A 25,734-nucleotide genomic window follows, 5' to 3' on the forward strand; every position below is an offset into this window, starting at 1 on the left:
AACTGTTAGCAGCAGCGATTGGCCACTCCTGAAACTCTGCCTAGCTCACTAATATCTTTGTGACCTGTTTTGTCAAGGCACTTTCAAGGTGGTCAGAAGTGCAAGTAAAACATGGTAGCTGCAAATAGAGAAACAGGTAATTGACTCAAGAACTTGATAGTGTGAATTGAAGGGAATGGGTAGATTGCAGAGATATAGAGACTGAAGAAGTGTTGAGATCTGGCCTAAGAACAGTGGTAAGTTGAAGACAGTGCTATTACCCCTCGGCTGGGGAACGTTTTCAATCAATATTGGAGTGGCTGGTTGCTGGACAGATTGGGCTCTCTGGGATTCTTGAGCTTTTTAAGTAATGGTTCCTCTTTTTTCACAAGCAGCCGTGTGAAAGCCGACTGTAGAACTTCATAAGAAAAGTGTATAATACATATGCACTATTTAAATTGTCTCAGTCTAGCTCCCTTGTCACCCAAACCTTGTATTTATAAAAACAGGTGCCTGAGTACAGGGTAGTTATTAAACAGAAGGAAGCTAAATAGCCCACACTTTGTACTCACCATCAGTATAAACTCCTATGAGTAGTGGAACCCAGATTGAAACCTACATTTCCTAAATTCTAAAGGTCCCTGCTCTTAACCCTCCAGAGGAAAAGGAGGGGTGTGTGTGTGTGTGTGTGTGAATACTGGCTGTGTTAAACTCATCCAGGGATTCTGTGCCTGTAAAATTCCTGAACAATAAATTAAGGCAACGAAGGATTCCTTAGATCACAGGCTTCCTTTAGTCCTTTTTTTTTACTTTAAGAAAGTTTACCAGCTTCTTATCATCAGATTGAGCGAAGAGTTGTAGAAAAAGAAGGCGAGCTGGGGCCGTGGTCCCCAATGACTCAGTTGGCAGCCAAGCAGGGCTGGCGCGGCTAATTACTAGACCTGAGTCGACCCGTCTGCCGGCCGGCGCTCAGGCGAGGGTGGTTCGAGGTCCGGGGGCTTAAATGTGCGCATACTGGCAACGCAGAGCACGCACAGGGAAGGAAGCGGAGATCCCAGGCCGAGACGCCCACGTGTAGGGAGGGCGGAAGACGCCTCTCGGGGGTACCACGAGGTCAGGCAGCGCGGCTGGATCTCTAGCTCCCGCCCGCCCGGGTGCCGCGCGGCTCCTCCCACTCTCTCCCGCCTCCAGGCGGCCGGACCAACGGGCCGGGCGGGCGCGCGCGCGGGGCGGGGCGGGGCGGGGCGCGGCGCGCGGCCTGCGCGCAGGTGCAGCCCGGCGCCCAGCCCGCCCGTTCCGCCGCCGCCGCCGACGTGCGTGCCGCTCGGCTGAGGGGCCGGGCCTGCGCTCTCTCCGCCTTCCGCCCCGCCTCCCGTTGCCGGTAGGACCCATCTCCCGCTGCCGCTGGGACCCCGTGTCATCGCGCGCCCCGAGCACGGTGAGGTCCTCAGGGAGCCTGCGGGCGCGCCCCCAGCCGCGTCTTCGACCCTCCGACCGTTGCTCTGAGGCCGGCGTCGGGCCAGGGCCGGGTGGCCGGCACGGGGCGAGGGCAGCCGGCGGCGTGGAGCGTGTGGATGAATGAGGCGTTGTTGGACTAGGCCGCGCCTCGCGAGAGCGGCCCACGCCTCGCCCGGCACGTTCTGGGGAAGGCCTCCTACCGAGGCGGGGGTGGCCAGTGGCCCCATCCAGAGGGGGAGGGTTTTTGGAGGGGCTCCGCTTTGGCTGGGCGGCCGGCCACCCCTCGGTAGGAGGCCAGGGGACTGGAGTCTCCTCCATGTAACTGTGCTTCGGAGATCTGGGGTTTGGCTGGCAACTGGTGGGAGTTAAGATCCTAGAAGGGAGAGTCCTCGGCCTCCGGGGTCAAGGATCAGAGGCTGGACTATCACTTTAGGAGCGGGGCCTCAGCGTGGCCCGCGGAGGTTCAGCTGGAGCCAGAAGATAGGGACAGTTTTAGTTCCCAGCTTATAAAACGTGAGGTTAGCAGTCCTCTTAAGTTCAGTTTGCAGTACTGAAGTGGGGTCAGTTCCGCGCGGAGAAACTTGGAGCAAGATTGTCAGGGACTCAGAAAGTTTCGACCTTTAAACAAAAAGGGTTAGAGATCCATTTAGGACTGGGAGTAATCAAAGGGTAGATTCCGTTCGTTGCTTATGTGGTCTGAGGATTCGTGCCAAAGGTGGAAGACACTTGTTGGAAAGACCTTGATGTTGGCGAGTGTTCTTTCACGTGAAACGTGGTGTTTCTGTGCGAAATGGGAAAGAGTAGGTTCCAGATTAAGGGGGAATGGTTTGGTGGGAGGTGACTCGGTTGCTAGTGGTTCTAAAATGGATTTTCTTTGACACTCTTATCTGTGCTCCTGCTTCCAAATGCTTTCATTCATGTAACCACACCTCAGGTTAAGAAAGTGTTTTGTGAACAGTCTGAATGGAAGATTGGCAGCTTAAGGTTTATTTTTTGTTGCTGGTGCCACATGTTTTTATTTTACTTACATATTTTAAATTTAGTTTTGACTGTGCTGGGTCTTCCTTGCTGTTCTGGATTTTCTCTAGTTGTGGAGTACTTGCTTCTCATTGCGGTGGCTTCTCTCCTTGCAGAGCAGGAGCTCTAGGCAGTAGTTGGGACACGTGGGCTCAGTAGTTGCGATTCTTGGGCTCTAGAGCTCAGGCTCAGTATTTGTGGCTCACAGACTTAGTTGGGCCTCACCATGTGGGATCTTCTCAGATCAGGGATCGAACCTGTGTCTCCTTCATTGGCAGGTGAAGCCACCAGGGAATCCCTGGCGCCACATATATTTAGATCAGTTTTTCTAGGACTTCTCAGGGGTGACTGCTTTGACAACTATCATAATCAAATCTGTTAACAACTTTTCTGTTTATATTGTTGTTGAAAAATAAAGTGTGTTGGTTTTGAATTAACATATACAGTACAGTTTATTCTTTATTATTCAATAATATATTTTGTGTGATGAAATGTGTTTTTGGTCAATGGGGATAGTAAAATGTTTTGTTCACATGTATGTTTGTTTTGACATTTCAGATGCCTCCCAAAAAGGGAGGTGATGGAATTAAACCACCCCCAATCATTGGAAGATTTGGAACCTCCTTGAAAATTGGTATTGTTGGATTACCAAATGTTGGGTAGGTGAATATTGGCCTTTTCACATTTTCCTTTTGTAAATATTTTGGTCCTATGGTACAAAGTGGAGCTCTGGAGGTAATTGAAATTTAAATTGAAGAGGCCAGGAAACTGGAATATTACTATGTTGCAAAGCAAGGTTTTCATTTAGATGTATCTTATTTTTGGTTTCCTACACAGATACTGTATTGAAACTTGAGTTAGCTTACATTGTTTGTTTTGCTGAACTCAGAGGAAGAATCTGTGGGAATTGAAACATCTAGTTGAGCCAGAACAGCACTGGTTTGCCTCAGACTTTGTTGGGAGACACAGTTATGAATTTATGTGGAATTAGAGTAGTTTATGGCAACCTACTCCAGTACTCTTGCCTGAAAAATCCCATGGGTGGAGGAACCTGGTAGGCTGCAGTCCATGGGGTTGCTAAGAGTCGGACACAGCTGAAGCGACTTAACAACAGCAGCAGCAGCAGCAGAGTAGTTGAGATTTTCTCGCTGGTTGGCTATGTAGGATACCTAGGCTGGTTGCCAAAGGCCATACAGTAGGATACTTTAGGAAATAGTTTTAAAAACCTACATTATAAATTTGATTAGATTCTTGGGGAGATCAGGGATAAGATGACTGAATTTTTACTTGAAAAGTAGGTGATGAATTTGAACTTAATATTGGAAATTGTACGATAAAAGGGTATCTGTTATAAAGTGGTTAAATCTGAAAGTTGTGGGAATAAAAGTTTGAGTTTTGTAGTGTTTAAAATTAAAGTGAATCATTTATTGTGAGTGAGACAGTAATTAGGAAATATTTGTGGGTTTTTTTTTGTATAAATTAAAAGATGCTTACTCCTTGGAAGAAAAGTTATGACCAACCTAGGCAGCATATTCAAAAGCAGAGACATTACTTTGCCAACAAAGGTCCGTCTAGTCAAGGCTATGGTTTTTCCAGTAGTCATATATGGATGTGAGTTGGACTGTGAAGAAAGCTGAGCGCCAAAGAATTGATGCTTTTGAACTGTGGTGTTGGAGAAGACTCTTGAGAGTCCCTTGGACTGCAAGGAGATCCAACCAGTCCATTCTGAAGGAGATCAGCCCTGGGATTTCTTTGGAAGGAATGATGCTAAAGCTGAAACTCCAGTAATTTGGCCACCTCATGCGAAAAGTTGACTCATTGGAAAAGACTCTGATGCTGGGAGGGATTGGGGGCAGGAGGAGAAGGGGGCGACAGAGGATGAGATGGCTGGATGGCATCACGGACTCGATGGACATGAGTCTGAGTGAACTCCGGGAGTTAGTGATGGACAGGGAGGCCTGGCGTGCTGTGATTCATGGGATCACAAAGAGTTGGACATGACTGAGTGACTGAACTGAACTGAACTGATGCACATGCAACTTGGATGTTCAAAGTCTATTTTTTCATTATTTGCCCTTCTATTTTAATACCTTTTACTAACCTTAAAATACAAAAATGTCTCCGAAATGATTAGGGTGTACTAAGGAGTATCAAATCCAATATGGATTTGTTAAGGTGACAGAAGATGTTTTGGAATGTGAGTTAGGCTTAAGATTGGCAGGTGGGACAACCGTGTTCTTTGATGTGTTCCTTGGAGCCCCTGTCATAGAGATTGCCTAGTGAATGTAGCATGGTGTGACCAAGTGAGGCAGTTCTGAAATTCTTGTAATGTAAGACATGACAAGTGTGGCTGTCCTAGTTTCAACTGGAGCTGGAGAGGTTTGCATTTTGAGGGGGTTTCCTGCTGTGATATAGGCTGCTTGCAAAGTAAGACTAAATAGAGAGTGGGAATATAAGCAAAACAAATAATTAAGCAAAGTATTATGGGGGTGCTGTCAATAAATTTGAAAGCAAGGTATGGTCATTATGTATGCTGTGAGCTTTATTACATTAGTAAGCAAGACATAGGTTTTAGATACTAACAGACTTCTCTTATTCTAGAATCATTGCAGTTAATGCCGCTTGATTTTAGTGGAAACGCTTTAAATGGCTGTCTTTAAACTTTTCCCTTTTATTTTGGCTGCATTGCATGGCATGTGGGACCTTAGTTTGGTGACCAGGGATTGAACCCATCCCCCGTGAAGTGGAAGCACATAGATCTTAACCAACTGGACTGCCAGGGAAGTCCTAAAATGGTCCATCTTAAAAAGTATTTCCTAAATGAGTTTTTTAGCATAGAGCATAATGTCAATATATATGAAAATAACCTAAAATATTTTATTAAATGTGTTATTTATCCTTTTAAAGACTTCTCCAGTTTTGTTGACGTATACTTCATAAACAATAAGTTCACTCATTTTAATAATGCAGTTTGATGAGTTTTGGCAATTGTGTTTGGCTATGAACACTCCTTTTTATAGAATGATCTTACATTGCCTAACTGTATCAGTTAGGGTTCTTCGTAAACAGCACAAATTCTTGTTGTTTTAAGCAAGAAAAAGACACTGGAAGAAAAGCATTGAAGAGGAAGCTGAATGGCCAAGCCTCAGTAAGGACAGGAGCTTGGATAGCCTGGCGGAGGTGGGTCTGCATGGAGCCCAGCCATATGAACCTCTGAGTATGGACCAGAGGTATGGACCTCTGGGTGTTTCTCATCACCTGCTACCTCTCCAGAGGAATGCCAGTTCCTGTGTAGGGAAATCTGACTGAGCCTGTCTTCCTCTGGATAGGCTCACAGAAATGGATTGGGGAGAGGGGACAGTTAAAAAATAAGGACCTTTAGTACAGAAACCGATGGAGGAGGGCATGGCAACCCACTCCAGTATTCTTGCCTGGAGAAGCCCCATGGACAGAGCAGCCTCGTGGGCTACAGTCCATGGGGTCGCAAAGAGTCGGACACGACTGAGCGCCTAAGCACAGTGCAGAAACCATCTGAAGAATCTATTGGTTTTTAGAGAACTGGATGAATAAAAAGGTTTGCTTTTTAGTAACCATAAGGCTGATTACCTAAAAATATAGAGGTAATATTTATAGGTAACAATAGCTGATACTTATTTGAACACTTACTTGCTATATGCCTATCATTGGGCACATTATATATATTATCTAATTTAATCAATGTTTGATGTCCCCACCCTCTTCCCATTATACTTTAAATTCCATGAAGGCAAGGATAGCCTTGTTCTTGTTCATTGTTATTATTTCTTGCACTTAGACTGGTGTTCAGAGAAGGAAATGGCACCCCACTCTGGTACTCTTGCCTGGAAAATCCCACGGGTGGAGGAGCCTGGTGGGCTGCAGTCCATGGGGTCGAGAAGAGTCGGAGACAACTGAGCGACTTCACTTTCACTTTTCACTTTCATGCATTGGAGAAGGCAATGGCAACCCACTCCAGTGTTCTTGCCTGGAGAATCCCAGGGATGGGAACCTGGTGGGCTGCCGTCTATGGGGTCGCACAGAGTCGAACATGAAACGACTTAGCGGCAACAGCAGCATCAGACTGGTGTTAGGAACTTAGTGACAGTGAAAAAGAAAGTGAAAGTTAGTCACACAGTTGTGTCTGACTCTCTGTGACCCCATGGGCTGTAGCCCGCCAGACTCCTCTGTCTATGGAGTTCTCCAGGCAAGAGTCTGGAGTGGGTTGCCATTTCCTTCTCCAGAGGTTCTTCCCAACCCAGGGATCGAACCTGGGTTTCCGGCATTGCAGGCAGATTCTTTACTACCTGAGCTACTCGGGAAGCCCAGGAACTTAGTAGGCACTCAGTAATTGTTTGTGAATGGGGTAGTTTTTCTGCCCTTGATGCCATGTGTAGGTTTAGTGATAAGGGGACATGTTTTGATGGCCGCTTTTAGTGAAATGAAGTAGAAAGAATACTAAAACAAAAATATGGAAATTTAATTTCCAGGTTTGTTCTGCTTTTTCTTACCTGAATGACCCTTTATAAATGAGCTCTTCTTGGGCAAGTATATCATTGCAGGTATAAGGCTTGGAGGATGTTGGGGGACACTACTGACACTTTTTTTTTTAAAGGTTTTTTGCTTGCTTGCTTGTTTGTTTTGTTTTTAGGCTCACAGCAGCTTTGAGGGAAGGACACAGAGATTTCCCATATACCTCCTGCCCATATACATGCATGTCCGTTCCCTCTTATCAACATCCCACACCAGAGTGGCACATTTGTTACCATTGATGAACCTCATTGATACATCACCCAATGTCCATAATTTACTGTAGGGTACACTCTTGGTACTTTACCTTCTATGGATTTAGACAAATGTATAAAGACCTTTGTCCACCATTATAGTATTGCACAGAGTTGTTTCACTACCCCGAAAATCCTCTGTGCTCTGCCTGTTTATGAACCCTGCTCAACCACTAATCTTTTCGCTGTTTCCATACTTTGGTCTTTTTAGAATGAAATTGGAATCGAGCAGTATGTAGCCTTTTCAGATTGGCTTCTTTTACTTAGTAATATGTATTTGTTTCTTCTGTGTCTTTTCCTCGCTTAAATAGCTCATTTCTTTTTAGCGCTGAATAGTATTTCATTGTCTGGATGTACCATAGTTTTTTTTTTTTATCCATTCACTGACTTAAGGACATCTTGGTTGCTTCCAAATTTTGGCAGTTATGAATAAAACTACTTATTATAAATATCCACCTGTAGGTTTTGTGTGGACATTAATTTTCAACTCATTTGAACCAAGGAATATGATTGCTGGATTGTATGGCAGGAGTATGTTTTTAGTTTTATAAGAAGCTTCTGAAGTGGCTATATCATTTTATATTTTCACCAGCAATGAGTGAGAGTTCCTTTTGCTCCATATTTTTGCCAGCATTTGGTGCTGTCAGTATTCTGGATTTTGGCCATTCTAATAGGTGTAGTGGTATTCCATTATTAATTTGCATTTCCTTGATGACATTGTGAAGTATCTTTTCTTACACTTATTTGCCATATGAATATCTTCTATGGTGAGATGATTGTCAAGGTCTTGGCCCATTTTTTAATTAGTTTGTTTTCTTATTACTGAGTTTTAAGAGTTCTTTGTATATTTTGGATAACTGCTTTATCAAATATGTGTTTTGCAAGTATTTTCTTCCAGTTTGTGGCTTGTCTTCTCATTCTCTTGATGTTGCATTTGCAGAGCAGAAATTTTTCATTTTAAATAAGTTTACCTTTTTATTGGGCTTCCCAGGTGGTGCAGTGGTAAAGAATCTGCCTGCCAGTGAAGAAGACACGTGTTCAATCTCTGGGTTGGGACAATCCTTTGGAGAAGGAAATGGCACCCCACTCCAACATTCTTGCCTAGGAAATCCCATGGATAAAGCAACCTCGCAAGCTATAGTCCGTGGGGTTGCAAACCTTACTATTTCTTTCTTGGGTCATGCCTTTGGTATTGTACTGAAAAGTCATTGCCATATCCTAAGTCATCTGAGTTTTTCCGTATCTTCTAGGAGTTTTGGGCTTCCCTTGTGGCTCAGCTGGTAAATAATCCACCTGCAATGCAGGAGACCTGGGTTCGATCCCTGGGTTGGGAAGATACCCTGGAGAAGGGAAAGGCTACCCACTCCAGTGTTCTGGCCATGGACTCTATATAGAGTCCATTCTCCACTGTAGAGTCCATGGGGTCACAAAGAATTGGAAGCGACTGAGCAACTTCACTTCACTTCTTCTAGGAGTTTTTTAGTTTTGCATTTACATTTAGGTCTGTGATCCATTTGAGTTAATTTTTGTGAATCGTGTAATGTCTGTATCTAGATTCCTTTTTTTTTTGGCATATGGATGTCCAGTTGTTCCAGCACTGTTTGTTGAAAAGACTGTCCTTGTTCCATTATATTGTCTTTGCTTGAGAAACTATACAATTTGATATTCCATCATGAGACAGCTCTTCTTGATGCTGTCACTGCATGAGATGTGGTTAGTTTCAGTTGCAGGTGTCAGAAAACCCCCCCAAAACTACGGCCTAAACAGAAATTTCTTTTTTATGTAAAAATAAATTTAGCAGTCATGGGTTGGTATATTGATTTCGCTGTATGAGTCTTAGAAACCCCAGCTCCTTGCACTTTGTAGTGGCCTTTCGTTCTCATCCTCCAAAGTGTTGTGAATTCCAGACAGCTGGTTATCCAGAAGGTCAGAGGGCCAAACGACTTGCCCTGCAGTCTATTGTGGACTTTTTTTCCTGTAAGCTGCCACACCGTACATTCCTTTGTCCAGATTTAGTCATGAGAATTTTTCAGGGAAGGCTAGGAAATGTAGTCTTTATTTTGATGGACAGATGATCAGTTAAAAAATCTGTTACTGTGAAAGGAGGAGAGGATGAAAATTGGGGGACCACTGTACACTCTGTTCCAGCACGCACAGCTGCCTTAGGGGACTATTTGTCTTGCTTAGTTGATACTTCTGGGAATGTCCTTTGGTTGTTCCTATGACTTGCTGTTTTCCAATTCGCCAGAGACCAACTACAGATTCTTTCAAAGCTATGTACTGTTGTTGAGGAAAGCACTGTAGGGAATGCTTAAAAAAAATTGCAAAATAATTATGTTCAGTGTTTTAGTTATCTAGTTTTATGTAACAAACCATTCCAAAAGCTTGTAGTTTAAGACAATGACTATTTATTATTTCTCCTGGTTCTGTGGCTTAGCTGGGAGAGTTTGCTACTAGTCTCACTTCAGATCCTATACGTGCCTGCGTTCAGCTGGTGGCCAGTAAGGACTGGAGGGTTCAAGTGGCCATACCGACAGGGCTGGGGCCTTATCAGGGTTGGCTGGAAGTCTGGGTCATTTCTGCCTTCCTTTACTTGGCTTCTGTCTCTCCAGGTTATCTCCAAACTTTTTTATAGCATGGTGGCTAGCTCCCAAGAGAGAGAAGATGTGTCGGTGGTACAACATGCTTCCACCTATTTCTTTTAGTTAAAACAAGTCATGACACCAGCCCAGAGACAAGGAGGGAAGGGAAATAGACCAGTTTCTTGGTGGGAGGAGTGGCAAAGAATGTGTGGCCATCTTTAATCTGCTACATTCTATTATTTCTCTAGTATAGTTTTGTATGACACCCATTTGTTTCCTGGAGAGGTCTTTCAGGCTGATTCTTTGCTGCTTGTTCTTACTGAAGAAGCTCCATTCCTTTTTTAAAAAATATGTATTTTGTTTCTTGTTTATCTATTGGCTGCTCTGGGTCTTCATTGCCGTGCATGGACTTTCTCTCTTTGCAGCCAGCTGGGGCCACTTTAGCTGCAGTGTGTGGCTTCTCTTTGCAGTGGTTGCTCTTGTTGCCGAACATGCGCTCTAAGGCTTGTGGCCTTCAGTAGTTGCAGCAAGTGGGTTCAGTAGTTGTGGCACACGGGCTTATTAGTTGCCCCAAGGCATGTGGGATCTTCTCAGACCAGGGATTGACGGGGGACCAGACAGTGTCCCCTGCATTGCAACACAGATTCTTAATTATAGGACCACAAGGGAAGCCTGAGGCTCTATTCTTGATTGCTTCAAGAAGCTCACTGGCGGAAGACTATTCTCTTAGTGTTCAATTTATAACTCGCTCTTTATGCATATATTTATTTTTCATGCAGGCCAGATTTTTTTTCCAGTATTTGATTATTGAAAATTTCGTATACAGAAAAGCCACTAACTTCATACAGAGTAGTGTTTTATTATATATACATTATATATAAGAAATAACCAATTATGTGTATTCTATCCTTGGAATAGATTATATTTTTCTTTTATAGTTTTAAAAATTCTTAACAGTATCTTCCACTTATGACTTAATTGTTTTTGCAGATTGCTTGCATGAACTAGATTGAAACTAATTTGGAAATGAAGGTACAGGGAAATCTAACTTTTTTTTTAGGTCATTTAAGGCCTTTTAAAAATGTTTGGTTTTGACAAAGACTATAGCAAAATGCAGCAGTGATCTGAAAGCTGGTGCTCATGCTTTGTCTTTAACTTCTCTGCCCTGTTTGGCCCTGTTTGTAACTCTCCCCCTGTCTTGCTCTTCTGCAGTCTCTTGTGGCTGCTACGCTTCCCCTGTTTGCGCTCTTAATAGTAGATTCCCGCCTTGGCTGCCTTCTCTCTCATCCTCTCTCCCTGGTTAGTCTCATCCTCTCCTGATTTTAATCATCTGTGGGGTTCTCTTTTCTGTAGTCCTGCTGTTATATTCCCTGTCTCGTGTGGTGATACTGCTTTCCGCCCAGATACTTGCGATATTTATCTTTGCATCCTTTCTCCTCAGCTGTATTTTTCTGTAGACCTGGCACCCGAGTCTCTCTCTGATCTGTTTTTTTCACATCTTCATTGCCACTGAATTATTCCAGAGGCTTCTTAAGTGGGCTTTTTGTCAGAGCATTATCTATAGTGAATCTTTTTGTTTTATTTTGCCCAAGTGATTTTTTTGTTTTTTGTTTTTTACATTGAGGTATAACATATACAATAAAATGTGAAAACTTTAAATGTACATATCAGATTTTTACGTTTTAATTCACGCATGTACCCAGTACCCACATCAAGATCTAGAAGAAATCCAGTGCCACAGAAGACTTGCCTGTGCCCCTTCTCAGTCAGTGCTGTCTTTCCTAGGATAACCACATGCCAGCTTATATCACCATGTTGGTTAGTTTGCCTGATAGAGATGGAATCACACATTATGCACTCTTGACACTTTTTATAAGCCAACGTTATGCCTGAGAGAATATACAGGATATTTACCCAGGTTGCTGCGATGGGCACTTGGGTTGTTTCCAGTTTTTGCCTATTATGGATTAAGGTGATTGGAACTTTCATGTACATATCTTTTGGTGCGTATATCTAAGAACTCATTTCTGTTGGGTGAATGGGTGCACTTACCCACTTACCCTGCCTCTTCTCCAAACTTCCCACCCCTACTAGTTAAATAGCTCTAAGTAGATACTGCCACGTAGTTTTCCAAATTATTTAATATTATTCTAACTTATAGTGCTGGTATTGTAGAATTTCTAATTGTTCTGCATCCTCACTGGCACTTGGTATTATCATTCTCTTTCATTTTGGTCATACTTCAAGTATAGTATGTCATGATTGTTTTGCATCTCTCTGATAGCTAATGATTTTGAGCATCTTTTAAAATGTTTATTGGTCATCTTCTGTGAAGGATTTTTTTCTTTTTTCTTTTTTTTGTAATGATTAGGTGTTGTTTATTCTGGATATGGATTCCTTGTTGGATATGTATTAGAACTACCTCTTCCCAGTCTGTGTGACTCTGCTTAAGGTTAAATAAAAGTTGTTTTTTCAAGAAGTTTCACAATTTAAAAATTTTATGCTTGCAAAACTAGTTTTAAAAAAAATTCCTATATGAGGTCTGTTTACATTCTCCAACTGTTAATACAGTATAGTTATAAAAATTAGGAAATTGATTTACCAATTTTCTTACTAATATTCATTTTTGGGTAGAATCTAGTCCAGGGTTACCTATATGTTGCATTTAACAGTTGCTGTGTCCTTAGTTTTCTTTAATCTGAAACAGTTTATCACCTTGTTTCTTTACATCCTTGACACTTTTGGGGAGTGGTGGCCATTTACTTTAGGCCCTTAAACCTTGAGGTTTCTCTAATATTTCCTGTGGTAAAATTCATACTTTTGGATGCAGAATTGACATATGCTTCTAAGTACATTACATCAGGAAGCATATAATGTTGGTTTGTCCTAATACTAGTGATGTTAATTAACGTTGATCAGTTATCTAAGGAGATGTCTGACAGGATTCTTGCACTGAAAGGTTTTCTGTATTTCCCATTACAATTAATAAATATATGTTGTAGGAAGATACTTTGAAATTACGTAAATATTGTGTTTCTCATACTTGTGCCTCCCAATTATGGCATGTATTAATGATTCTTGTTCGAAATAGTTATTATTGTGGTGTTTACCAAATGGTGATTTAAAAATTTCTACTGTTCTTCTATATTTATATATTTACAGAAGGAACAGTGGAAATCCTGGTGTATAGAATTCTGTTGTAAAGAAGCGCCTCCCCTTCTTCTGTCACTTATGATTCGCTTGCATCAGGATCTGTTTCTACTTTGTCGGTTGTAATGGGTTACTGCTGCTGTGTGTTGTGTCGCTCACACTGCCCGTATGTGGCAGCAGGAGCCTTGCCCTTCACAAGTACACCTTTTGATGTGTCCTCTATTTTTTCAGTATCTTCTGCTTTCTGGCTCCACATTGTGTTCTAGGCTTATTTGTACTTTCTCTGCTCCAGCTTTGGAATAAACAAATTTATGTGTGACATATGTTTTCATTGCTCTAGAGTGTATACTTAAGAGTGGAATTTCTAGGTTGTATGTGACTGTGTATTTAACTATTTGAGGAACTGCCAAACTATTTTCCAAAGCGAGCCCGTAATTCTGTATTCCTGTCAGCAATGTACGTAGGGTCTACTTTCTTCACATTCTCACCGATGCTTGTTATTACCTTTATTAAGCACTTTGAAAATTAAGGTATGGTTGATTTATAATATTATCTTAATTTGAGGTGTGTAACCTAGTGATTCAAAATTTTTGTCGATTATACTTCATTTATAGTTATTCTAAAATATTGGCTCTATCCCCTCTGCTGAATACTATATCCTTATGGCTTATTTTATGCATAGTAGTTTGTATATACCTTACTCCCCTGTTCTTGTCTTGTTGTTATCCGCTTTCCTTTCCCCACTGATAACCACTATTTTGTTCTCTATATCTTCATTTTGGTTTCATTTCACTTCAGATATTTATACAGTTCTGAGAGTTTTCATATTTTTTGCATTCCTCATCATCTTCATCTGCGAGTTTGTTTCTTTTTTGTTACATTCACTGGTTTGTTTTGTTTTTTAAACTCCATATATAAATGATAACATACATATATGACATGATAACATAAAAGATAAAAGTATTTATCTTTTCTCTGCCTGACTTATTTCACTAACCATAATACTCTCCAGGGCCATCTGTATTGTTGTAAATGGCAAAAACTTTCTTTTTTCCTTTCTCTTTGTCTCTCTCCCCTCCCTCCCTCCCTTTCCTTTTTATGGCCGAGTAATATTCCTCTGTGTGTGTGTGTGTGTGTGTGTGTGTGTGTGTGTGTGTGTGTGCGCGCGCGCGCATGTGAGAGAGAGAGAGAGAGACATCATCTTTATCCCTTTATCTGTTGGTGGACACAGTGTCCTTCCATATCTTGGCTGTTGTAAATAATGGTGCTTTGAACATTGAGGTGCATGTATCTTTTTGAATTAGTGTTTTCATTTTCTTTGGGTATGTACCCAAGGAGTGGAATTGCTGGATCATATGGTAGTTATAGTTTTTTTTTTAAATACTTTATTTATTTGGCTGTGTCAGGTCTTCGCTGCGGCATGTGGGATTTTCATTGTGTCATTCGAGATCTTTCATTGTGGTGCATAGACTCTCTGGCTGTGGTGTGCTGGCTTCTGAGTGCACAGGCTCAATAGTTGCAGCATGCAGACTTAGTTACTTTGTGGCCTTTGGGATCGTACTTCCCCAGCCAGGGATCAAACCCAGGTCCCCTGCTTTTACAAGGCAGATTCTTAACCACTGGACCACCAGGAAAGTCCCTAGTTTGAGTTTTTTGAGGAACCTCCATACTGTTTTCCACAGTAGTTACACCTCCCCACCAACAGTGTACAAGGGTTCTTTTTTCTTCATATCTTAGTTTCACCATTTGTTATTCGTGGTATCATTGCTTGTTACCATCTTTTTGATTATAGCCAAAGCATGAGGTGGTATCTCATTGTGGTTTTGAATTGCATTTCCTTGATTCCTATTAATGTTGAGCATCTTTTCATGTGCTTATTATGCCTTCATTTCGGAAAGATTTTTGTTGGCAATTCTAGGAACAGTTTTTCTTCCACCACATTGAGGGTATCTTCCATGTCCTTCAGCTTTCTAATGAGAAGTCTGTTGTCATTGTTTTCATGGTTTTTCTGTACATAATGTGTTTTGTCCCCCTATAACTTTCTTTAAAATTTCCTTTTTATATACTAGTTTTCAGAAATTTGATTTTCATATGCATTGTTATGGTTTTTCTTATGCCTCTTTTGCTTGGGATATGTTGAGATTTTTAGGTTTGTGAGTTTATGATTTTCATTAACTTTGTGAAATATTTGGCCAGTATTTCTTCAAATGCTTTTCCCTCCCCTTCTCCCTGTTTCCTTTCTTCTCCTTCTGTGATTCTTATTATATGTTAGTTAATCCTCTCAGTATTCTACTGAAGCTGTGGTTATTTTTTTTGTCCAGTTTTCCCCTCTGTGCTTCATTTGATGGTTTCTGTTGCTCTGTCTTCATGTTCACTGATCTTTTCTGCAGTGTCTATTGTGCAGTTAGTATCATTTCAATTTCATTTTTTTAGATATTATATTTTTTATACCATAGTCCTGCCTGGGTAGCTTTTAATTTAATTCCTCATTGTCTTCATATTTACCTTTATATCCTTCAGAAATTTTTTAAAATATCTATAACATTCACCTTAATTAAGGTCCTCGTCTGCTAATACCATCATCTCTATCATTACTGGGTTTGTTTATGTTTGTTGACTTTTATCCTGATTTTGATGTTTTATTTTCCTGCTTCTTTGCATTCCTCTTACTTTTTATTGGATTCTAGATGCTGGATTTTATGTTGCTTGCTGAAAGTTATAGTAGCCCTTTAATGAGTGTTGGACTTTGTCCTCACATTTAGTTTTTGATTTTTTTGAGACTTTTTACTGTATTTCCTTAAGATAGGTTCATAGTATTTTTTTTTGCTGTGGTGCTACTTTAGCTCTTATACTACGATGTGGCTTTGAGGACTCTACCCAAGCCCCCTTACATTATTATATCTCTGTCTGTTCTAGCTGGTAGGGATGTGAACTATTCTAAGCTCTGTGTGAACCTGAGAATTGCTCACTGTGCTGCTCTTGGGTATTTCTCCCCTGGCCTGTGGACACTGACCTTACTCATGAACAATGTTACTCAGCCTTATTCTTGCAGATGCCTTCTGCTGATCTCCAGAGCCCTCTCTCTGTGCAGCAGCTTCCTTTCTAGTACACTGTCCTATAAATTCTAGCTGCTTTGGCCTTCTCAAAACTCTCATCTCAGTCTCTTTAACTTGGCACGACTGCCAAGTTCCTTTGGTTCCCCCTTCCTGTGCTGTGGCTTTGAAACCACCTCTGGGCAGTAAGCTAGGGCAGTTTCAGAGCTTAGTTCATTTGCTGTTCTTGCAGGGAACACAGTCCTGTGTGGTATATTGTCCACTGTTTGAAAACTGTTATTTCATATGTTTTGTCTGATTTCCTAGTTGATTGTGGCAGGAGAGCAGTTCTATAAATAGAAGGGAAAGCAAGTTTCCCCAATTTAAATGAACTTAACTCTTATTATTTCTGTCAGTATTCCAGGGTACCTGCTTGTCTATGGAAATTTGTGACTGGGAATTATTTGCTTTCTTTTTTAATATGTTTAAAATAATCTTTTGGACAACAGATCTGCCCTCCTACTCACTTTTTCCTGTTATCAACAGTAATTGTATGCCTTAAAAGTACTTCCTAATCTACTTTCTTTTAAGTCTTTTAATTTTCATAGGTTCTTTTTCAGAATTCTGGTCATTGTTGCTGTATCTTCATATAATTCAGATAGATTTTTTTCTTATTTATTTACTATTAACTTTAGACTTTATTTGGATTTCACCAGTTTTCCCACTAATGTCCTTTTTCTTTTCCAGTATGGATCTTTTAAAGGTCACAACAATTTTCATTTAGTTTTGAAAAGTGCCGATCAGATATTTTGTATAATGACCCTCAATTCCATTTTAATGTATTCTCGTGCTGTGATCTTTTCCTTTGTTCATTTCTCTGTCAGTAGACGTTAGGGTTCCTTCTACCGTTTGGTTATTGTGAATAATGCTGCAGTGAACATGAGTCTGTAAATATCACTTTAGATCCTGCTTATAATTATTCTGGGTAAATACCCTGAAGTGAAGTTGTTGGGTCACATGGTAATTTAATTTTTTAATTTTTTTGAGGAATCTGCATACTGGTGTGCATAGCAGTTGCGCCATTTTATATTCTACCAGGATTGTACCAGTTTCTCTGTATCTTGGCCAACACTTACTGTTTTCTTTTTAAATTTATTTTTGGCTGCACTGGGGCTTCGTCGGTACTCGTGGGCCTTCTCCAGTTGCAGCGAGCTGAGGCTGCTCTTTATTTGCTGTGCGTGGGCTTCTCATTGTGGTAGCTTCTCTTGTGGTATAGAAGGGGCTCTAGGGCGCCTGGGCATCAGTGGTTGTGGCACATGGCCTCAGCTGCCCCACGGCATATGGAATCTAACACCAGAGGTCAAGCTTGTGTCCCCTGCATTGACAGGTGGATTCCTAACCAGTGGACTGCCGGGGAAAGTCTTATTTTCTGTTTTTTTTTTGATAGTGACCATTCAGTTGGGTGTGAGGTGATGCCTCATTGTGGTTTTGATTTGCATTTTCCTGATGATAGGTGATGTTGAGCATCTTTTCACATGTTTCTTGGCCATTTGTTTATCTTCTTTTGGAGAAATGTCTGTTGAGGTCCTTTGCTTTGATATAGTCTCATTTTTTTTTTCCTAATTTTGCTTTTGTTTCCTGTCCTTTTGGTGTCATCTCAGAAATAATTGCCAAATGCAACGTCACAAAGCTTTTTCTGTACATTTCCTTCTGTAAGTTTCATAGTTTTAGGCTTTAGGTCTATAATCCATTTTGAGTTAATTTTTGTATATAAGGGTCTTCATTCCTTTGCATATGGCTGTCCAGTTTCCTCAGCATCATTTATTGAAGAGACTGTCTTTTCCCCTTTCTTGATAACCTTGTTTAAAGATTATTTGACTGTATATGGAAGGCTGTCTATCTGGGGTCTCTATTCTGTTCCACTAGTGTATGTGTCTGTCTTTATGCCAGTTCCACACTATTTGGATTACTATAGTTTTATATTTTGATATCAGGAATCATGCTATGGACTTTTGGAAAGAACACTATGGAGGTGAAGTGCTTTTCTCATTGTGTTATATTGAGGGCCTGTGTAGTAGCAGCATGATTTATTACTGGTGATATTTTACTAACCATGTGTACACACATTGGTATTTATTTCTGTCATTTTTATTTCTGTATCTAATAGGTAGATAACTTTTTAACAGTTTAGTTATATCTTTTATGACTTAATATGAATTATATTTATATAATATATAATTATATACTTAATATAAATTAATTAATATAAATCTTAATGTAAATTAAAAACATTTCAAAAAAAATTCTACGTTTTCCATGCTTTTGGATGTGTATTTTATAAATAGTTAATTCAGAATAATGGCGGAGTTTACATTGGTATCCTAACTTCCCTATACATAATATAATTTTGTGTAAGATTTTAGATTAAACATATTCAGTCAGATTTACCTATTACAGTAAAGTATATAGCTTCAGATATAAAATAGATTTTAAATGGAGGAAGCATACGTTAAGTCTAGCTCCTCTTATGAAAAAAGAAATAATATTTCCTTTCATTGCTGAAGTAATATTTATGTAAACCTCTTCTTGCATTAGAGATCCCTACAATTTTGAACCTTTCCTATACCTTCAAGCTTCAATAATAACCTTAAGGGATCTGAGTGTGTGTGTGTGTGTGTGTGTGTGTGTGTGTGTGTGTGTGTGTGTGTGTAAAATCCTTATTTCACCAAAAAGTCTTATAGGCTTTACGATTCCAATTTAAGCCAAAACTTTAAAATTCTTTGCTTTTGTAAGGCTTTTCTTTAATAGATTTGAATTGATCAAAATGTCTTAGCTTGCCACCAAAGCCTATACTAATAATCCTTAGAAAATTTCTTTTTTCTTTTTTTGTACTTACAAAGCTATTGGAAAATAGAGATGACTTGGGCTTTGTGAAATTTAAAATCCTGGCCGAGAGGAGGTGATCTGTGAAAATGGAGCTGTCTTCCAAGTTTAGTTGATGCATGTAAGAATTCTTTTGGCCTAAAAGATACTGGGACTTTCTTTTCTATGTTTTTGTTATATAATATATTTTAATTTTATTTCTTTATTATGAGACATATTTTTGTCCAGATAGGCAGTCAAAATGCAATAGATAATAATACCAATAAATTTGAAAATAACTCCATGAACTCCCTATGGCCTTTATATATTGCAGTTACTGAACCTGTGGTAATAGCAACAAGCAATTTTTTATCTACAGTATCCAGAAATACAGCTGCATTTTTTGTTTTTTGTCCTCCAAGAAAGGCACAAATGTCTTATAAGTGGATTAATTAATATATTTAAATTTTGGCTAAAATATTTTTATTGTACCATTATTTTGCTATATTCTTATTGCAGGTATACAATACCTTTTATTTATTTTTCATTTTTTGGCTGCACCACACAGCTTGCAGATCTTAGTTCCCTGCCCAGGGATCAAATCCATGCCCTCAGCAGTGAAAGTGCAGAATTCTAACTACAGGACTGCCAGGGAATTCCCTTTAGTTACTTTTTTGATAAATATGAACTTGTAGATTATTCTAGTAACCTATACCAAATCTGGAAAGAGGACTGGTGGTGCATGCCTTTAAATTCTCGGCTGAGTCTGTTATTATAGGCAAGCAGATTTGACCAGTGATGCTCTAAGTAACCAGTAATGATTTAAATGGCTGTTTTGGGAAACTTCTCTACTTTAATCCAAAATATTTAGTTTGAATGGGATATAAGAGCTGTATTTTAAAGACCGATGGGCAGGTACAAGTTAATATATCATTGCCTTCTCACCAATAGTAGTACTGGTGAGAATTGTACTTCTCACCAGTAGTATTTTGGTGAGTCTCCCATGTTGCCTTTTGTTCATTACTATTTTAAAAGGGTCTCAGAGGTTAAAAAAAAAAAGTGGTTCTTTGATTTAAAAGTTCAATCATCTGAACTAACTGTAACAAGTATAAACTGCAGATGAGTATAGGGTTAGAGCTCATCTAATAGACATTTTTACCTTAAAGAAGTGTTTGGAAAAAAGAGAATAGTAGTACAAGTTGGCATTCTCTGAGTGTCTGTTATTTATTATTAGCTTTTTTCTTGATTAAAGTTGTACTTTGGAAAAAATTCGCATTTTTACCTTCATAATCCACAGATCACAGTTCTAGACTACCAGTAATCTTTATGCATTAACAAGTAGAAGGGAGTCTGAGCTCCAAACTTTTATTTCCTACTAGGCAGTTAGCATCTGTTTCCCGGTTCAGAATGCTTGGAAAGTAATTGACCTAACTAAATACAAACCTCGCTACATTTATGCCAGAGGAAATTATACTAGATACAGGTGAAATGATACTGGAGTTTCAGCAACTTTAGGAATGAAATATATAGGCTTTGTGGTATGATGTGAAACTAGTTATTTATAACAAAGATTCTTTGGGGAAATGTTTTTCACATTCTAAATAGACTGAGATAGGAGCATAACTTAATTGTAAATCATGAGCTGCACCGTTGTAAATTTAATTCATTTCTGTTAGTAAAAATGTATCTCCCTCTTTTCCCCAGATTGTTTTTATAACCCTCATGGATTTTATTTGAGCATTGAAATTAGAGTAGGATAAATTTTTTATGTTAGCCTAAAAATTGATTGAAGTTGTTTTTATTCCTTTTAGGAAATCTACCTTCTTCAATGTATTAACCAATAGTCAAGCTTCAGCAGAAAACTTCCCATTCTGCACTATTGATCCGAATGAGAGCAGAGTACCTGTGCCGGATGAAAGATTTGACTTTCTTTGCCAGTACCACAAACCGGCAAGGTAAGAAAAATCTTTATGCCATTGTTCATGTGGTGGCCCTGTATAGATTAAGTACATATATGTTAGTGTGCATTTAAAATCATGTGTTTTAATTTTTTTTTCAAAATTAATTCGGAATTGTTGTTTTATAAGTGCTCCGTCACTCAGTGGTGTCTGACTCTTTGCAACCCCGTGAACTGTAGCCTGCCAGGCTCCTTTGTCCATGGGATTCTCCAGGCAGGAACATTGGAGTGGGTTGCCATTATTTGGGGTGATTATTAAAGTGATGTTCCCTGGATCAGGAAGATTCCCTGGAGAAGGAAATGGCAATGCACTCCAGTATTCCTGTCTGGAGAATCCCGTGGACAGAGGGGCCTGGTGGGCTACAGTCCGACAAAGAGTCTGACACGACTGAGCGACTTCACTTTAAAGTAATGTAGAGCCTGGAGAAGGGTAAGGAAGGATACATCCATTGTTAACATTGCAGTTATTTTTTTCTGGGGAGTGTGAAGAAAAGGGAGTAATTAGTCTGTATTATGGGATTCCACTCATGTAAAAGTATACATGTATGTGTGTATTCATAGGAAAATGTATGAACTGAAGATCACAAACTAATTGATAGTTCTCTCTAAGGAATGGAATTTTTAGAATGGAATTTCATTTTTTATTTCTTGTATTTCTCTGTGTTGTTTAAAGTTTTTCTAACAAACAAGTTATTAGGCTGGTACAACAGTAATTGTGGTTTCAGTCCCTGAGTTTTAAATCATTATAATTAGGTTCAGACATATCTTTATTAATCAAAATGGGAACCATTATAATCAACACATTTTTGCCAATGAGAAGTAAGTTTGTTTATTCCTTTAGCATAAAAATCTGTGCTTTGGGATTCAGCGAACTTGTGGAAGGCGTTTTCTGCGTCCTACTTGTTGTGGAAACATTTTCCCTGCAAAAAGTTGCTGAGATGGCTTGAAGGAGTGGTAATTGGTTGGCAAGAGGTCAGGTGAATATGGCGGATAAGGCCAACCTTGTAGAACAATTCATTCGACTTTTGAAGCATTTGTTGTGCAGTGTTCAGTCGGGCATTGTCATGAAGAATTGGGCCCATTCAGTTGACCAGTGCCTGGTGCAGGCATTGGGAGAAGGCACTGGCAACCCAGTCCAGTACTCTTGCCTGGAGAATCCCATGGACTGAGGAGCCTGGTGGGCTGCAGTCCATGGAGTCGCTAGGAGTCGGACATGACTGAGTGACTTTGCTTTCGCTTTACACTTTTCTGCATTGGAGAAGGAAATGGCAACCCACTCCAGTGTTCTTGCCTGGAGAGTCCCAGGGATGGGGGAGCCTGGTGGGCTGCCGTCTGTGGGGTGGCACAGAGTTGGACACGACTGAAGTGACTTAGCAGCAGCAGCTGCAGTCATTGCAGTTTGATGAGTCGTTGATTTGCTGAGCATACCTCTCAGGTGTAATGGTTTTGCTGAGATTCAGAAAGCTGTGGTGGATCAGACTGGCAGCAGACCACCAAACGGTGACCATGACCCTTTTCCTGGTTCAAGGTTGGCTTTAGGAAGTGCTTTGGAGCGTCTTCTTGGTCCAGCCACTGAGCTGGTCATTGCTGGTTGTTGTATAAAATCTACTTTTCATTGCTTGTCACAGTCTGATAGAGAAATGGTTCATTGTTGTTGTGTAGAATGAGAGAAGATGACACTTCAGAACGGTGATGTTTTTGATTTTTGGACAGTTCTTGAAGCACCCACTTGTCAAACTTTTGCACCTTTCTAATTTGTTTCAAATGCTGAATGACTGTAGAATGGTTGACATCGAGTTCTTCGGCACCTTGTGCAGTTGTAAGAAGATCAGTGATTGCTCTCAGTTGGCCGTTGTCACCTCCCAGTGGCTGGCCACTGTGCTCCTCATCTTCAAGGCTCTTGTCTCCTTCGCAAAACTTTTTATACCACCACTGCACTGTACATTCATTAGCAGTTTCTGGTCCAAATGCATTGTTGATGTGAGTTGTCTCTGCTGCTTTATGGCCCATTTTGAACTTGAGTAAGAAAAACGCTTGGATTTGTTTTTTTGTCTCACATCATTTCTGTAGTCTAAAATACATATAAAAGAAACAGCAAGTAACAACTCATTAGCAAAAATCATAAAGCAAGAATTGCACATTAAAATGATCTATAGCATAACCACATTTATTTAAGAATGTATTCCAATATCAGTTGCAATTCCAACGCAAAAAAAAATTACTTTTGTACCAACCTAAATAGTATGTTTTTAATTAGGAAAAAAGATAATACAGTTTTATTGTAGGAAATTCACAGTATGAAAATGTATAAAGAGAGGAGTAAAAATCACATATGCTTCTGTCTTGATATAATAAATATAAGTACTTTGGAGGCAGAAACCTCCATACTTTTGATATTTTTTACTTGGGGTATTATTAATATTTTTCTAGAGTAAAAACAGACTTAAATGATTTTTAATATAATACTTATGCTTAATACTATGTTATATGAATGTGCGTACAGTTTATTTGCCATTTCCCTACTATTGAGATTTTGTTTGCGTTTAGTTTCTCACTATTTTGAACGTGGTGGTAAATGCCAGGATTTCATCTCCAGTCCTGAACTCTGTTGAACTCCAGACATGTATCTTAACTGCCTCTTTGACACTGACACTTAGATGACTAAACAGGTGCCTCTGACTTGACATGCCCAAAATGAACTTCTTGGTTTCACCCTGCCGTGTCAATTTTGTGCTGCTCAAGTTAAAGCCCAAGATTTATTCTGGGTTCTTTGCTTTGCTCACCTCTACATCCAATCTGTCAGAAATTCCTGAGTTCCAACTGTAAAATATCTACCAAACTCATTTCCTTCCCTTACTTTCATCCTCCAGTTTTAGCATCTGTTCATTTTTGACGAATTATTACTGTGATGATTGTCACATGATGCTTTTGTAATTTCATCAATTTTTTTTTCATTTATTACCTGGCATTCTGCTGTAAGAAGAGCTTTCTTGTTTTCATTTATTCATTCATGTATTTATTCCTATCACTGTTACTCACTTTGTTGTAATCTATTATAATCATTGGACATAGCTCAAATTATATCCCTCACATTGACTCCTCAAGCTGGCTTCTGTATCCTTTTTAAAAACATTTTATTTTTAAATGATTTCAATTTTATATATAAGCTAAAAAATTATATGTAGAATGCTTGTATGGTTTCACTCAAATTTCTCTGAACTCTTCAAAATAAATTGCAGACATGATGCCACACTGCACTTTAATTCTTCAATTTTTATTTGCTAAATATAGACACTCTCCTGCATTGCCAGAGTAAACCATTATAATCAGGATATTGACAATGATCTGAATTTCATAAGATCTAAAAACATAGTGTAGTCTTAAAAATCATTGGTACGTGTATGGAAAATCCTTGTGAATAATGAAAAGGACATCTTTTTTGGGTGTTAGTTCTAAAAGGTTTTGTAGGTCTTCATAGAACCATTCAACTTCAGCTTCTTCAGCATTACTGGTTAGGGCATAGACTTGGATTACTGTGATATTGAATGGTTTGCCTTGGAGACGAACAGAGATCATTCTGTCGTTTTTGAGATTGCATCCAAGTACTGCATTTCGGACTCTTTTGTTGACCATGATGACTACTCCATTTCTTCTGAGGGATTCCTGCCCACAGTAGTAGATATAATGGTCATCTGAGTTAAATTCACCCATTCCAGTCCATTTTAGTTTGCTGATTCCTAGAAAGTCGACATTCACTCTTGCACATCTCCTGTTTGACCACTTCCAATTTGCCTTGATTCATAGACCTGACATTCCAGGTTCCTATGCAATATTGCTCTTTACAGCATTGGACCTTGCTTCTAACACCAGTCACATCCACAACTGGGTATTGTTTCTGCTTTGGCTCCATCCCTTCATTCTTTCTGGAGTTATTTCTCCACTGATCTCCAGTAGCATATTGGGCACCTACTGACCTGGGGAGTTTTTCTTTCAGTATCCTGTCATTTTGCCTTTTCATACTGTTCATGGGGTTCTCAAGGCAAGAATACTGAAGTGGCTTGCCATTCCCTTCTCCAGTGGACCACATTCTGTAAGATCTCTCCACCATGACCCGTCCATCTTGGGTGGCCCAACGGGCATGGCATAGTTTCATTGAGTTAGACAAGGCTGTGAAGAAACGCTGGGCTGGAAGAAGCACAAGGTGGAATCAAGATTGCCAGGAGAAATATCAGTAACCTCAGATATGCAGATGACATCACCCTTATGGCAGAAGGTGAAGAGGAACTGAAAAGCTACTTGATGAAAGTGAAAGTGGAGAGTGAAAAAGTTGGCTTAAAGCTCAGCATTCCGAAAACTAAGATCATGGCATCTGGTCCCATGACTTCATGGGAAATAGATGGGGAAACAGTGGAAACAGTGTCAGACTTTATTTTTTTGGGCTCCAAAATCACTGCAGATGGTGACTGCAGCCATGAAATTAAAAGACGCTTACTCCTTGGAAGAAAAGTTATGACCAACCTAGGCAGCATATTCAAAAGCAGAGACATTACTTTGCCAACAAAGGTCCGTCTAGTCAAGGCTGTGGTTTTTCCAGTGGTCATGTATGGATGTGAGAATTGGACTGTGAAGAACACCGAGCGCCAAAGAATTGATGCGTTTGAACTGTGGTGTTGGAGAAGACTCTTGAGAGTCCCTTGGACTGCAAGGAGATCCAACCAGTCCATCCTAAAAGAGATCAGCCCTGGGATTTCTTTGGAAAAAATGCTGCTAAAGCTGAAACTCCAGTACTTTGGCCACCTCATGCGCAGAGTTGACTCATTGGAAAAGACTCTGATGCTGGGAGGGATTGGGGGCAGGAGGAGAAGGGGACGACAGAGGATGAGATGGCTGGATGTCCT

General features: G+C 39.9%; 1 protein-coding gene across 1 annotated transcript in view; it reads left to right on the plus strand.

Annotated features, from left to right (window-relative positions):
• Window positions 1–1,319: 1,319 nt before the first annotated feature.
• Window positions 1,320–25,734, plus strand: part of OLA1 (Obg like ATPase 1) — a 163,720-nt gene continuing 139,305 nt past the window's right edge. The window contains exons 1-3 of the mRNA XM_052661184.1: window positions 1,320–1,417; window positions 3,013–3,113; window positions 20,691–20,834. Coding sequence (XP_052517144.1) covers window positions 3,013–3,113; window positions 20,691–20,834 — 245 coding nt within the window. The 5' untranslated portion in view covers window positions 1,320–1,417. The remainder of the gene's footprint in view (window positions 1,418–3,012; window positions 3,114–20,690; window positions 20,835–25,734) is intronic.

This window comes from Budorcas taxicolor, chromosome 2 (genome assembly GCF_023091745.1).
Source record: "Budorcas taxicolor isolate Tak-1 chromosome 2, Takin1.1, whole genome shotgun sequence".
In the NCBI taxonomy this organism is placed as follows: Eukaryota; Metazoa; Chordata; class Mammalia; order Artiodactyla; family Bovidae; genus Budorcas; species Budorcas taxicolor.